General features: G+C 38.8%; 1 protein-coding gene across 1 annotated transcript in view; it reads left to right on the forward strand.

Moving 5' to 3' along the window:
- The window catches only part of LOC124795577 (titin), a 529,084-nt gene that overhangs the window by 483,516 nt on the left and 29,606 nt on the right, over positions 1-15,962 (forward strand). The window contains exons 115-117 of the mRNA XM_047259648.1: positions 4,088-4,251; positions 6,076-6,360; positions 6,829-6,879. Of these exons, the coding sequence (XP_047115604.1) occupies positions 4,088-4,251; positions 6,076-6,360; positions 6,829-6,879 (500 nt within the window). The remainder of the gene's footprint in view (positions 1-4,087; positions 4,252-6,075; positions 6,361-6,828; positions 6,880-15,962) is intronic.

Below are 15,962 nucleotides of genomic sequence, written 5' to 3' on the forward strand. Positions count from 1 at the left end.
TCTTTGCATTCAGTAAATTTTGTTGTGTGAGGGTTGATCCAGAAGCAAGGTTCCCAAAGAGCTCCAGCTGCATGAGAAGGTACTGGATGAAATCTGTCAACACCACTGTGCATGACTGTTCCCCCACTCTTGATTCTTCCTGGCCGTGCTCTGCTGTGCCACTCAGCATTGGCTCAGCAGCCAACTGTGATGGAGGTGCCCATTGTTGATCTCACCAAGTGCGAGATTCATTCTGTAATTCGGTTTTTGCATGCAAAAGGGGCTCCTCCCATGGATATTCATCATCAGTTGACACAAGTGTATTGCCACAAGTGTATGTCTGTTCAACACTTTGGTGCAGGGAGTTCAGTGATAGTTGGAAGGTGGTCAACGTTGAAGAACAAAGTGGAAGCCTTCAGTTTCGGAGGCAGTTCTTCTGATGGCCCAATGCAAAGTGCTTCAGAACAGGAGGATCACTGTCTGTGAACTTGTTGCTCAGATTCCTGGGAGTTCTTACGGTACAGTTGAAAGAGTTTTGATGGAGAAACTGGGGTATCACAAGTGTTGCGCTCAATGGGTATTGCGTATGCTGACAGCAGAACACAAGGAGAAATACTTTCAGTGTGCTTGACAGTTTCTTCAAAAGTGTCAAGAAGATAAGGAAAGATTGTTGGACCTGATTGTTATGGGGAAAAGAAACATGGGTGTTTCATTTCACTTCTGAAATCAAAGAAAGATGCAAACAGTGGCATCATTCAGAGTCAACAATTGCAAAGAAGTCCAAACAAACTGGTGGCAGATTCATGGCCACTGTGTTATGGGATCATGAGGGGATACTGGTGATCAATTTCATGGAACCTGCAATAACAATCAACTCAGACAGTTATTGTGAAACACTACAAAAACTCAGGGGAACTATCCAGAACCCCTGGAGAGGATGACTGACAGAATGTGTAATGCTGCTTCATGATAACGCCTGATGTCACATCTCTTGTCAAATCCAGGAACTTTTGACAAACTTTGGTGGATTGTCATGCTCCATCCACCTTACAGTCCAGATCTCGCTCCAAGTAATTATCACTTGTTCCCCAAGTTAAAGGAACACTTGGGTGGCGAATGCTTCCAGATCAATGATGAAGCCAAAGAAGAGGTGAAACACTTCCTCAGTGGGTTGGTGTCGGAGTTCTACAACACGGGCATACAGAAATTGGAAGACCAACTAAAAAATTGCATTGAAAAAGATGGCAGTTATGTAGAAGAATAGAGCTAAGTCTTATCTTTCCAATGATGTAAATGTCTATTAAAATTAACAATGTTGTATATTTGTAAAAATGGGGGGAATCTTACTTCTGGATTAGCCTTTATATTTCAGAGAAAATGTTAATCACATGATTACAGTCAGCAGACCAAATGTTAAAAAGGTGCATCTGTCTTACAATGAAAGAGAAAGGATTGAAGGGAACAGAATTACTCAGGGATTGCATACAATTTGGTGGACATCCATTCAAAGAAGATGCTGCATGGCTACATGAGAGGAAAATCAATGATGATTATAGAAAAGCTGCAGGCCTATTTGGCTGATGACACTGAATTTTGGATTTAGTGTTAGATATTCTCTCTTGAAGAATTACAGACATATTAAATAAGGACTGCAGAATGGGTGTGTGTAGATTGTTAGGAACAGACAATGATAATTATTTAAAAAATTGTGTTGTTGTAAGTGTGGAAAGATAATGGAAACAGTATTTGTTGAAAAACATGTAGGCCTACTTTGAATCACTGTCTTCATAAAGTGTGTGTCTATCATAACAGCTTTGCTTAATTACTCTATATAGACAAATACAAGTTTTATTTTGAACTATTAAAATTTTGTTGCAGTATTCGTCATAACTCTGTGAAATAAAGTAATAAAGAGATTAAGAGTGTTATAATGTGGTATGAATGAGAAGGTAATCCACTTTTCTGAAAGGTGTTCTTTACCACTATAAACATATTTATTAGTAGGGAAATAGTCTGTCCCTGGTAGCTGAGTGGTCAGCACGACAGAATATCAACGCATGAGTTGCCAAAGTGGCGTCCAATCGAAAGACTTTCACCCAGCGAGCGGTTTACCTGACGGGGGCCCCTAGTCATACGACATTTATTTATTTTAGTAGGGAAATGCTTCAGTGCCATTTCAGTGAAATCACCCTTTAAACATTTTTGTATCTCAGAGGTTCCTTTTGCAATTTGATCCCAATTCAAGAGGTGCAGTTTGTTATGCCTTTCCAGATAATATTCACAATCTCTTCCAGTATTATAAATATATATGTATTTTGCAAAGATTATTGTACTGCTTGTATTTTAAAGTTTATTGGTCAATTTTATAAACATACAGAAATAGCGAGTTAAGTAATTTCTTGCTTCTGAACATCTTTTTGCATGATTCAGTGTAGCAATATTGGACAAAATCCCTACTCTCTTTGTTTGAAGGATAAACACTATGTTTGTACACTCCTGGAAATGGAAAAAAGAACACATTGACACCGGTATGTCAGACCCACCATACTTGCTCCAGACACTGCGAGAGGGCTGTACAAGCAATGATCACACGCACGGCACAGCGGACACACCAAGAACCTCGGTGTTGGCCGTCGAATGGCGCTAGCTGCGCAGCATTTGTGCACCGCCGCCGTCAGTGTCAGCCAGTTTGCCGTGGCATACGGAACTCCATCGCAGTCTTTAACACTGGTAGCATGCCGCGACAGCGTGGACGTGAACCGTATGTGCAGTTGACGGACTTTGAGCGAGGGCATATAGTGGGCATGCGGGAGGCCAGGTGGACGTACCGCCGAATTGCTCAACACGTGGGGCATGAGATCTCCACAGTACATCGATGTTGTCGCCAGTGGCCGGCGGAAGGTGCACGTGCCCGTCGACCTGGGACCGGACCGCAGCGACGCACGGATGCACGCCAAGACCGTAGGATCCTACGCAGTGCCGTAGGGGACCGCACCGCCACTTCCCAGCAAATTAGGGACACTGTTGCTCCTGGGGTATCGGCGAGGACCATTCGCAACCGTCTCCATGAAGCTGGGCTACAGTCCCGCACACCGTTAGGCCGTCTTCCGCTCATGCCCCAACATCGTGCAGCCCGCCTCCAGTGGTGTCGCGACAGGCGTGAATGGAGGGACGAATGGAGACGTGTCGTCTTCAGCGATGAGAGTCGCTTCTGCCTTGGTGCCAATGATGGTCGTATGCGTGTTTGGCGCTGTGCAGGTGAGCGCCACAATCAGGACTGCATACGACCGAGGCACACAGGGCCAACACCCGGCATCATGGTGTGGGGAGCGATCTCCTACACTGGCCGTACACCACTGGTGATCGTCGAGGGGACACTGAATAGTGCACGGTACATCCAAACCGTCATCGAACCCATCGTTCTACCATTCCTAGACCGGCAAGGGAACTTGCTGTTCCAACAGGACAATGCACGTCCGCATGTATCCCGTGCCACCCAACGTGCTCTAGAAGGTGTAAGTCAACTACCCTGGCCAGCAAGATCTCCGGATCTGTCCCCCATTGAGCATGTTTGGGACTGGATGAAGCGTCGTCTCACGCGGTCTGCACGTCCAGCACGAACGCTGGTCCAACTGAGGCGCCAGGTGGAAATGGCATGGCAAGCCGTTCCACAGGACTACATCCAGCATCTCTACGATCGTCTCCATGGGAGAATAGCAGCCTGCATTGCTGCGAAAGGTGGATATACACTGTACTAGTGCCGACATTGTGCATGCTCTGTTGCCTGTGTCTATGTGCCTGTGGTTCTGTCAGTGTGATCATGTGATGTATCTGACCCCAGGAATGTGTCAATAAAGTTTCCCCTTCCTGGGACAATGAATTCACGGTGTTCTTATTTCAATTTCCAGGAGTGTATATAAGCAGCAACACATCCCTATACTTTAATTGTTTGTGTGAGATATCTATATTATTACTTAATTTTTTGATTGTTCATTTCTGTTTAGTCATAATTCCACATTTACTGATCAGTTCACAAAATGAGCATCTGTTTCAAAAATGATTTTTTTTGTAAATTTTTTTATAAAATTACAATCTTATTTTGTAACAGGATGAAAGATGGGAAGGCGTTCAAAAGCGAAAATTTGACATATGAGAACAGGATTGCCAAATGCATCATAAGTGAGACTACAGAGACATCATCTGGCATTTACACATGTCAGGCAACAAATACAGCTGGCTTTGCAGAAACATCATGTGAACTTAAAATTCAAGGTACAGTTAAAAGTTCTTGTAACAAATATAAAAATGTTAATCCAACACAACTTACTTAATAAATAAATTAAACACTAATGATGAACATTTTGATTTTATTAGTGGCACAAAAATAAAAATAGTGAAGTGTCATGTATTTCTCTTTACACATTATTGTCTTGTATTGCATAATGTTCTGTTGGGTTTTGTCAAGCTTATTTTCTGTGTCAGACTCTATTTATTGATTCCTTAATGTTTCATTGCTACCAAAACAATTGTTTGCTAATTTCTGCCTTTCTGTGTTGACTACATTGTGTAGTAATATTCTTGAACTCCTTCCACAATTTGTTGCCATATTTTGGGATAAGTATCAGTGACTCTATCTCATATGTTACACATATTGCTTAAAAGACTAGAGAATCACATTAATTATCTAACATTTTGATTCATAATGTTAACATATGTAGAATATATTTTCAGGTGCACCATGATTTACTAAAATATGCTAGTGCAGCTGCCCACTATTTCTTTTCTTGTTTATATGATTCAGTAGAATAGCTCAAAAACATGTGAAATAACCACAAGCACTGCCATGTTAAAGTAGTTTGTCTTTTGACGTACATGGCGTGCTTCTACATCTGTGTGACATGAATTCACTGAGATTGTTGAGGAGATCTACAGGATGAGTTTGACAGTTGTCAGGAAAAGCAATGTCCATCTGCAAAACTTTTATGAGGTGTGATGGACTAACTTCAATAAGTCTTCCAAGCAGATCCCAGATGTATTCAGAAAAAGTGTGTCCAGTGATTGTACTAGATATTAATTCAAATCAGAGTCCCAGTTTTTAACATTTGTGCGCCAATTGTGCTCTCAGGTAACAGAACAGATATGAAAATATGAAAATTAAGAGAGAGAATTTCTGGCTAATACTTAACAAAATACTTAGTGCTGCCAGCAGAAACTGGCCCTTGCATCATGCTCCATCTTGACAGCTTACTGCAAGCCTCATAATGAGATATTGGTAGTACCCACCTGTGCAGTTTACCACTTTTGACCATAATATGTTGCCAACACACCGTGGTGGTCGCAAAAAATGTTCAGCACCACTTTGCCTGACAAGTCTTTGTCTTTATTAGTAGTGGTGAATCCAAGTCTTTCTTTTGCATCTGTCCTTCCTTTGTCTCAGGTTGATATAGTCACAATTATCCATGGTATTAGGCAATTAAAGAAGTCATCTGGATTGACCTGACACAGGTGCAACATTCCTGCTGTTGCCTCAGTTTGGCAGACTTTTTGAAAAATTATGGGTATTCGAGGAGCCCAGCTGGTGGCAGCCTATGTTATGTTCAAAATGTCGTGCAAGATGTAGAAAATTGTTATGTAGCTGATTTTCAATGTTTACGCCATTTACTTGCTTGTGGTACTTCAGTCTTTGAGCACCAGCACCTCCTCTTTCAATTCTCAGTTCTTTCCAGTGTTTATCCCCCTCAGATGCAGAAAAAATTACCACATCATACTTTACTTCAACGATGGTCTGTGCAATTTTGTTTTCATACCTCTAGTGGCATGCTACAGTACTGTGGCATGGGGATTATAATGTGCACCAGGGCTACAGGCACATACCTGCAATGAAAGAAAAGTTAATTACATAAGATGATAATTAGAACTTTGTGATGACCTCTCATATACGCTGTAAGCTGTTTTTTATTGTTGTTAAGGAAATTAAAAAGAAAAAAAAGTCTTGTTTCAGATTCTTTTGAATTTGGATTTACTTGGATTAGAATTTGTGTTACTCAGTTGTGTGATAATCATAACTAATATTAATAATTGAATCTAAATTTACAGAACCTCCTAAACTTGAATTTGATGAGAGTTTGGTAACTCAGAAATTAAGGATAACTAATCAGTGGAAGATAGAAGTTAAGTATTCAGGCTTCCCTAAACCAGAAGTGGTATGGACAAAGAACGGAAAAAGCCTGGCTTCTACTAAGCACTGTTCCATCTACCATGATGAAAATTCATCAACAATTGCGATATATTCCTTAGCAAAAGTGGACACTGGAACCTACACATTTACAGCTCGCAGTGATGCAGGTTCGGCGAGCGTGGATTTCAGTCTAAAAGTCATTGGTAAGTTAACTGTCATACATCCATCATCTGTACTAGAATATTTCAAACAAAGCAAACCAAATACTTACTCTGTTGTGTGAGCATACCATAATTATTATTATTTTTCTCCTTAATAATCTAAGAGGATGCTGCAGACCTAAGAGTGTGTTAAAAAAAAAAGAAATAAGTAAATAAATATTTTTCAGTAATGGAAATTCCACAAGAAGAACAACATACATTTTTTAACATTTATATGCTACAGTAATTTTCAAAAGCATTAAATGTATTATTCACATTTCTTAATATTTTTGTGTGAATAAAGAGGTATCTGAAATAAACAATTTAACTAAATATGCTAAAAGAACTGTACTTTTAAAACTTATTCTAAATTCCAATATGTTGGTTAATTCTGAAAATATAAATTGCTGTTGTAAAAATTTAAAATAAATATATTTCTATAATGGTATATCTCACACACATTTTCTTCAGATGACACTGATCGAAGAGCAAAAACAGAAAGTTCCAGCGAGGAAACAACTGGTAAATACACAGAACTGTGTGTCTAATGATGTGTTGAGCTTTACACTTGTCTTATCTTTGTAAACATGTTTTTTCTGATCTTCTCTTCTTTCTTCATGCATTGCATGATCTCTTCTCCTTTTTGCAGAAAATTCTATCTTGTTCTATTTTCATATATTTTTTTGTGCATGCGTTATATGCTCACCTGAAAGAAGCTTCCATAGCTTTTATTTTTTCTCCAGCCATAAAAGTGACACAGGAGAGCAACTTATTACTCTGCCTGACTTGAAAGTAATGTGACCTGCTTAGGACTGTCAGTGTATTCAGTGTGGAAATAAAAATTTCAGTTTAGCTATTGGTTAACAAAATAAAAACACATGGAGTTTAGGGGTAATGTTGTAGCAGTATCAGTTCAGGAGGTGTGGAAACCTTGAATGCCACAAAGTGGTACTTGTTTTTAAAAAGATTTCACTTTAGCTTGTGGCTCGTCACCAGGCGCTTCAAGACTGAAGTTGCTGCTCAGTGACTTTAAGAGACATAAGAACTCCAAATGCTGCAAAATGTTGCTTGCTTTTAAAAAAAAGTGGTACTATATGAACTGAATATTTGTACTAAACACAGAGTCACACATATAGCAGATTACCAAGGACAATGAACTACATTTGAGTAATGGTCCTGCTCACAGATTTAATCTTTATGAAAGTTTCAAAAGAGTTTGTAGTTCACTGCAATAGAGAAATACACTTTTGATACAATGACTAATGTTTGAGCACGCATGTCTCATTAACTGAACAGTATGACCAATATACACTCATGTTCAGGAAAAACAGAACACCTTGATTCACTAGAGACAAGATGTTCATATTCACAGGGCCTGTACATTAGTATGTTCTGCAGAAATGATTAGCATTTGAGCGATGTCAGCCCGCAATACTGATATCATGGTGCAACACCACCTACTGGTAAAATGTGCATGCTGCTCTTTTTGTTGCCATAAATCGAAGGTAATGACTCGAACAGATGTGCAGGATGCTTCGCAGATGTATCTGTGGACTGTACCGTCAAATCACTGAGTTTGAAAGGGGATGCATTATTTGCATGAGAGAATGTTTTGCATCCATCTGGGAAATTGCTGCTCATGTGGGATGACATGTTTCAGTAGTGCAACAAGTGCGTGTAGCATGGTTTGCAGAATGCCGTAAACATGATGAGATGAGTCAGGTTGCGCCACCCAGGTTGTCACCCAAGATCGACACCTCATCCGAATGGCATTGCAGGACAGATCTGCATTCTCCTCAGTTCTGGTGCAACAGTGGGACAGTGAAACACATTGTACACTATCAGGGGTGGCAGTCCTCCACCATTTATTATGGCATGGGCTACTTGCACTTTGTCCACTTCTCTGCCTACCTTTGAGGAATGTGCAGAAACATGTTGGATGGCAACGGTGTATGAATGATGTCACTGGGGACAGGAATGGCAGCAGAAAGTGTTTTCAGACAAATTCAGGTTCTGTTTGTTTGAAAATGATGGCCACATTTTGGTTCGCCACAGACAGGGGGAGTGGCATCACAGTGACTGCATTTGCACAAGACATACAGTGCCATCATGAGTCCTTATAATGTGGCATGCTAATGGGTACAACACAGTTGGTGCATGTCAAAGGCACTGCAACAAATGTGACCTACGTGAATGACATCCTGTGACCTGTAGCGATACCCTTTCTGCACAACACCACATATGCCACTTTTCTGCAGGGCAATGCATGACTACATGTTGCTGCATGACTACATGCCGTTTTGGTGCCACAGGACGTCATCCTTTTGCATTGGCCCTCCAGATCGCCAGACTTGTCACCAGTCAAAACTGTGTAGGATATGGTGAAACAATGGGTGCAGCGCTGTGTGACCCAGTGCCAACCACCACAGATGAACTTCAGAACTAGGTGAATGTGGCATGGATGGTTACACCACTGGGCGCCATTCACACCTTATGTGTGTCGATGCCATTATGCATGGAGCAAGTTACCAGGGCCCATGGTGGACCCTTGTGCCTTCTAGGCAACAGTACACATGCTGAACTGAGGTGACTGAAATGCTTATCATTTCTGCAGAACATTCTCATGAACATGTCTTATGAAGATGAACGTCCTGTCTCTAGTCATACAAGGTGTTCTCCTTTTTCTGAACGTGAATGTAGATTCATAGTATGCACTGCAGTTCTTATAATGCTTAACATAAAGTCACATGACAGCAATCACTTCGGCTAATAATTTGGTCCCCATATTCATAAAATGGTGGAAGTGACAAGTAGCCACAGCCCATTCAACTTGTCTTACAAATAGTCCTCTTTCTTTTGAATAGGCAATTGCAGACAAAGAATAAGTAATAAAACTGCATCAAGAATTTTAAGGATATTACTGTAATTTTGTAAAATTCATGTTTTAAAAAGTTAAGTAAGACAAAAGAACAGTGGAGATAAATTATCAGAATGAAACTATACAATTGGAAAATTGGTTAGTTTCATGTTCTATAGATCATAGTTATAATAAATGTACCGGCATAGAACATGCCATTTACACACACACACACACACACACACACACACACACATACATATTTGTATTGTTTGATGACATTTTATGTCCTTTTGGTATGTCACAAGAACCATGATCCATGGATCTTGGATCTCACCTCTGTGGGGTGCTTTGAAAGTCTTATTAATACAGATAATCGTACCATAAGTGCAACAACATCTTAGAAGTACCTCTGGGTGACCAGTACCATATGGCTCCTGATTAGGGGCAGCAGCCTTTTGAGTAGTTGTAAGGTCAGTGTTCTGAAAGTGTCTGAGAATAGAGAGAAACTGCAATTCTTATAATAGCTAAGGATCTGCAGCTCTGCTACATGATTTAATGATGATGGCATCCACTTGGGCAAAATGTTCCGGTAGTAAAATACATCCCTATTTGAAGCTCCAGGCAGGGCTGCTCACAAGGATGTTTACATCAGGGGAAACAAAACTAGAGTTCTACAGGTCAGAGTGTCAATTCTTATAATAGCTAAGGATCTGCAGCTCTGCTACATGATTTAATGATGATGGCATCCACTTGGGCAAAATGTTCCGGTAGTAAAATACATCCCTATTTGAAGCTCCAGGCAGGGCTGCTCACAAGGATGTTTACATCAGGGGAAACAAAACTAGAGTTCTACAGGTCAGAGTGTCAAATATTAGAGCTCTTATTCAGATAGGCAGATTAGAAAATTAAAAAAGAGAAATAATAGGATGAAGTTACATATAGTGGGAATTAATGAAGTGCAGGACTTTTCGTCAGATGAGTACAGAACTATCAACATGAAACAAAATAGGAATAGTGCAGGATTAGGTCTAATAATGAACAAGAAAACTGGAATGCATGTGAGCTGCTGTGAACAGCATACTGAATACATTGTCATATCCAAGACAGACATAAAGCCACCACCCATCGTTTATATGACTACTAACTCCACTGGTGATGAGCAGTTTGAAGGAATGTACAATGATAAATTATTTAAATGATTAAAGGTGGTTTAATTTTGTTGGAAGGTTTTGGTTGTAGGAAAAGGAAGAGAAGAAAAAATAGTAGGGGAATATGGTATGGGGGAAGACACCAGTAGAATTTTGCACAGAACATAATTTAATTATTTGAAAACTTGGTTTAATTCACACAAAATAGAGAAAATTGCAGAGCAATCATTGGAAGCAGCTGGTTCCACAAAATATCTAGCAGTATGTTTATGGACTGATGTGAAGTGGAATGAGCACATAGAATTAATCAAGTGTAAGGCAGTCAAAGACTGAGATTCATTGAAGGAATTCTCAGCATATGTAGTCCATGAACAAAGGTGATAGCTTACAAAACACTTGTCCAAACAGTACTTGAATATTGCTCATCAGTATGAGATCTGCATGACATAGGACTGACAGATGAAGAGGAGAAGATCCAGGGAAGGGCAACATGTCTCATTATATCTTCATGTGATAAGTGCAAAAGTTTCATCAAGATGCTCAACCAGCTCCACCAACAGACACTGTAAGAGAGGCATTCTGCATCACATTAGGGTCTACTGTTGAAGTTCTGAGAACATACATTTCTAGAAGAGTCAACCAATTTACAGTACTGCTTCCTTCTATGTGTATATCATGGAAAGATCATGAATATAAAATTAGGTAGATTTGAACCTGCACAGAGGCATAGCAGCAATCATCCTTCCCACACACCATATGTAACTGGAACAGGAAAAGGGGAAAGGGCACCAGTACACGAAGTATCCTCTGCCACACACTGTAAGATGATGTGGACACAGTGGAAGGTTTCAGATGCATAGTGGGGCAGAGAATTTGAAACCAGATTTTAAAATAGAGAAATATGCCAGGGATAAATGTGGACTCTGATCATAATTTATTGTTTGTGACCTTCAGATTAAATCTGAAGAAATAGCAGATACTCAAGTTAATTGATGTTAACTCTACATTTAAGAATTATGTAAGAAGCTTTTAAAGATAGAAGAGACATGGGGACAATGTAAGGGTTGAGATAGACACCATAATGATAGGGATGAGATCGTGAAACCAGATTTTAAACTTCAAACCATTTCCAGGGATAGATGTGGATTTGGCCATATTTATTGGTTATGAACTGTGGATGTAAACTGAAGAAAATGCAGGAAGGTGTGAATATCATCAAACCATCAGTTACTTAGTAAAGTTATGGTTGCAAAATACTGCCACACATTATTTACATAAAAATGGAAAGACCAGTAGATGCTAACCTCCGGGAAGATTAGCTTTGGTTTCAGGTAAATGCAGGATCGCCCAAGACAATACTGATACTATGATTTGTCTTAGAAGATAAAGTAGAGAAAAGCAAATTTATGTTTATAACATTTACAGACTTAGTGAAGTCTTATGACATTTTTGATGGTTATACGTTCTTTGAAATTCCAAAGATAGACGACATAAAATACAGGAAGTGAAATATTGTCCACAACTTGTAGGCTGCAGTTACTGGAGCTGAGGAAGATGAAATGGAGGTTTGAGTTGAGAAAGTAGTGAGATAGCATTGTAGTCTATCCCCAAATTGTTCAGTATGTAATGGAAACCAAGGAGAAATTTGGAGAAGGAATTGAAGTTCAGGAAGAAGAAATACAGACCGTGCAGTTTGCCAGTGACATTGTAATTCTTTCAGAGATAGTAAAGGATTTAAAAGATCAGTAAGTGGAATGAATTATATTTTGGAAAGAGATTATGGGGATAAACATTAACATAAGCAAAACTATGGTAATGAAATATAGTGTAGTTAAATAAGGCCATGGTGAGGATATTATTTTAAGAAAAAGATAAATTTGTTAATGTCAGATGTAAATTATAATGTCACAAAGGCTTTTCTGAAAGTATTTGTCTGAAGTGTAATCTTGTATCAAAGTAAAATGTAGGTGTTAAACAGTTCAGATAAGGAAGTTGATGGGTCACTTCAGGGCTCCAAGGAACTGTCAGTTTGGTAAATGGAGTCAAGGCTTGATTATGGTAAGCAGGTTCAAATGGATGCATGAAGCAATAATCATAATTATGCAGAGATAAGGGGCTTGTACAGGAGAGATTTGAATGAAGATCACCATCAAAATCTTCAGGTTGAAAACCATAACAACATGTTACTAAAGACCTTTATGGTTGTGTATTTCAATCACTTTAACCCAGATCTAGAATCAGCAGGGAATACTGAAAATCACTTCTCTGACTCACTCAGAGCTTACTGAAAGTAACATGCAGTGATTGTGTGCCTGCATAATACTTTTCCTAAACAAGAGACAAAATGGTATTATATTATATTAGAGATTTATTAAAGAACTGTTTGTAATTAAAATAAAAATTTGTTTGGCACAGATACTGAATGAAGGATGGTGCCATTATAAATAACTGTAAATTCTAGGATATAATATGATTATTTATGTCAATAAAGATTAACATCCAAAGAACAGAATGGTGCATTAAGCAGAAGAAAACTTTCATACAAATTTGGTCATCTGAGTGTTAATGAATAAACACACACACACACACACACACACACACACACACACACACACACACACACACACACACACACTTAGAGCTGCAGTCCAACTTCTATTGGAGGAAGTTTGTGATTTTTGGCTGTGGAAGGATATGTGGGTTGGGTGGAGGGAGGGAGGTATTTAGGATTGATTTTGTCAGTGTGGAGTAGATAGGTGTATTCAGCTGATGTGACTGGCTGTTACATGGTGAAGCAGGGGATAAATCAGGGGCTGCTAGAAGAAACATTGAAAAAGTAATGTGGATGAATATAAGTATGTTTGGATTGAGTATAAAGTACGAGAGATAGAGTAACGCTGGTGTGTGTGCATAAGGGTTGAATGGGATTGCTACAGGAGTTGAGGGTGAGGCAAGTTCCAGTTGAGATTGAGAACAAGGAGGTTATGGGCAAGAAGGATGAATTGAAGGGAGAGTTGTGAACTCCATGTATCATAAAAGTTGGTGTTGAGAGGTGAAGAAGAATACAGGAGGCAGAGTTTGTGAAGTAACTGTTAAAGTCAACTACATTGTTCTGATCAGTGTGTTCCGTTACTTGGTGGTAAGTCACCTTCCTTTAAATGGATGGTTCGTTGATGGTTATGTCCATGGGAATTCTGTGCTGTGCTGTTAGATGATGAAGCTGCTGTCGTAAGTGCCACTGCCTCTGATGAGGGAGGAAATGCCTGCTGCTGGCTCCAAAAGATTTTAATCTTGTCAAGAATCTTTCCAATTTTCAGTATTATAACACTACAAACTGCCACTGTGTTTTCTGAGCACATTACCTAAAATGCTTCATTTCGAAAATAGACCAGTAGTTCATCATTCCTGGTCCTAATTGAACAGTATGATGACACATTTCCTACTACTGCACAGAAATCTTAAATTAGTTCTCCATTTTGTGACTTGTAAATCATAACTTCAAGTAATTTCTAACCTTCTTTCTGCATTGCCAGTGTAAAGGTGCCCATTTGCTTGTTAAGTTGAACACATGTAATTGGTATTTTATGTTTAATTTCTTCACTGTCAGTCAACTGTGATTATGCTGTCACTAGTAACATCTTTCACTATTTACGGACTTACGCTCCAAATCATTCTTGGGTATCTGTTTACTTCAAAGGCTTAATTTATGTTGATTACAATGATACGTCATTTTCTCTTAAATAATAGCCACCTGTATGGTTAATCCAAGAGGAAGTTTATCCATACCTTACATATTCAGCACCAACATACTACTTTGAAATCTACAAAGAGAACTGCAAAAAAGAAAATCCATGAAGTCAGTGGAACATTGGAAGATATGTTTAAGTTTTAGCTATTGTTTCTATTCTTTCAAGACCTTTTGTTGTAATTTAGATATTTGAGACCCAGAATACAAATTACTCAGGGATTATAGGATCAACTTGCTTTTCATATTATTCTGAGAATGACGTAATAGAACGTAAGAGAGAAAAGTAATTATATTGCCTCCAAAAGAATGGAAATAATTCATGCAGAAAACTGTAGACAACAAACTTTATATATCTCACAATTAAACTAAACTCCATCTGAACAGGCCTCAGAAGGCCCAACAGTACCAACCAATCATTGTGTCATCCTCAGCCAATAGACGTCACCGAATGTGGATATGGAGGACTATGTAGTCAGCACACTGCTCTCCCGGCTGTAGCCAGTTTTCATGGCTGGAGCCACTACTTCTCCATCTAATAGCTTCTCAATTGGCCTCACAAGTGCTGAGTGCACCCTGCTTGTCACCAGCACTTGGTAGACACAGACGGTCACTCATCTGAGTGTTAGCCAAGCCCGACAGTGCTTAACTTTGGTGATCTGACAGAAACCAGTGTTACCACTGTGGCATCTCATCAATAGCTTCTTACTTATTTACTGTCATGATTCTATTACTTTCACAAGCTTCAATTCTGCTTCCATGCATGTGTCTTAAAAACTGTTCACAGTTGCTATTTTTCAGCTTGACTTACTGTTTCTTTCATGCTTTGTTATTCCTACATTTCATGTTGGGGAATGTCAACTTGGTGAGGTATGTCAAAATTTTCAGGTTGAGTTGAAGAAAGGACATGTTCATTTGAAAGACAAAGACTATCTGTGTGTCCAGCTCTGTGACTGTATAGTTTTTTCCAAACAACGTTTCAGTAGATATCTGGCTAATAATATATTGTGTGCCAAAAATGAAATGTGTGAACGTGACTGGAAACTCAGAAATCTGTCTATTGCATAGAAAACTGGCAGGAAAGAAGGGGTATCCATTTTTGTGTAACAGAAACTGTAGAAGAAATATACAACAAGCATTAAATAATGTCTTTTTGTGTTTCTGTGTATGTGGGAGTGGGTAAGGGACACTTTATATCTGAGGATAATATTGTATTCCATCCAATGGCCCCACTTTCTAATTTTTTTTTTTAAATTATTTTTCCTTCCTTCTTCATGATTGATGTTCTCCACTGTATTGTTACTTTACAGTTGTCAGTACAGGAAAAATAGCAGGTATTAATAACTTCTCAGTTTTCCTCTCTTTGAAACTATTATTGTTTATTTATTGTCTTTGTGGTTTGCTATGTAGAGATAACATTTTACCAGGGGCATGTGATTTTTTTGAATTGTTCATAATGTACTTTTCATGTTACAGATCTTTTGACCTCTTGTGACTTTGTGTCTTAGTGCAGAATTCTCTGTTTTCTTCTTGTTCTTAAGTAATTTCTCTTATTGTGACTGCATTGTACAAAATACGGTGTTCACCTGAAATATGTTTTGTCTAGTTACAAATATTTCAAGTTTAGTTTAGGTTAGTTTACTTGTTTGCATGTTATGTGGATCACCTTTGTGACAACACAGTATGATGTAAAATGTGTCAGAATTTTTTTTATAAAGATTGCAGATAAATACAAATACAAATTGTAATGGAAGTGTGTCTACTTGCTCACTATTTACATAATTTTAATCTTAGTGTGTTATGCAATTTCTCAAATGGAGCCCTAATGCAATAAGGTAGACATTTTGCTGTT

This window comes from Schistocerca piceifrons, chromosome 4 (assembly GCF_021461385.2).
Source record: "Schistocerca piceifrons isolate TAMUIC-IGC-003096 chromosome 4, iqSchPice1.1, whole genome shotgun sequence".
Taxonomy (NCBI): domain Eukaryota; kingdom Metazoa; phylum Arthropoda; class Insecta; order Orthoptera; family Acrididae; genus Schistocerca; species Schistocerca piceifrons.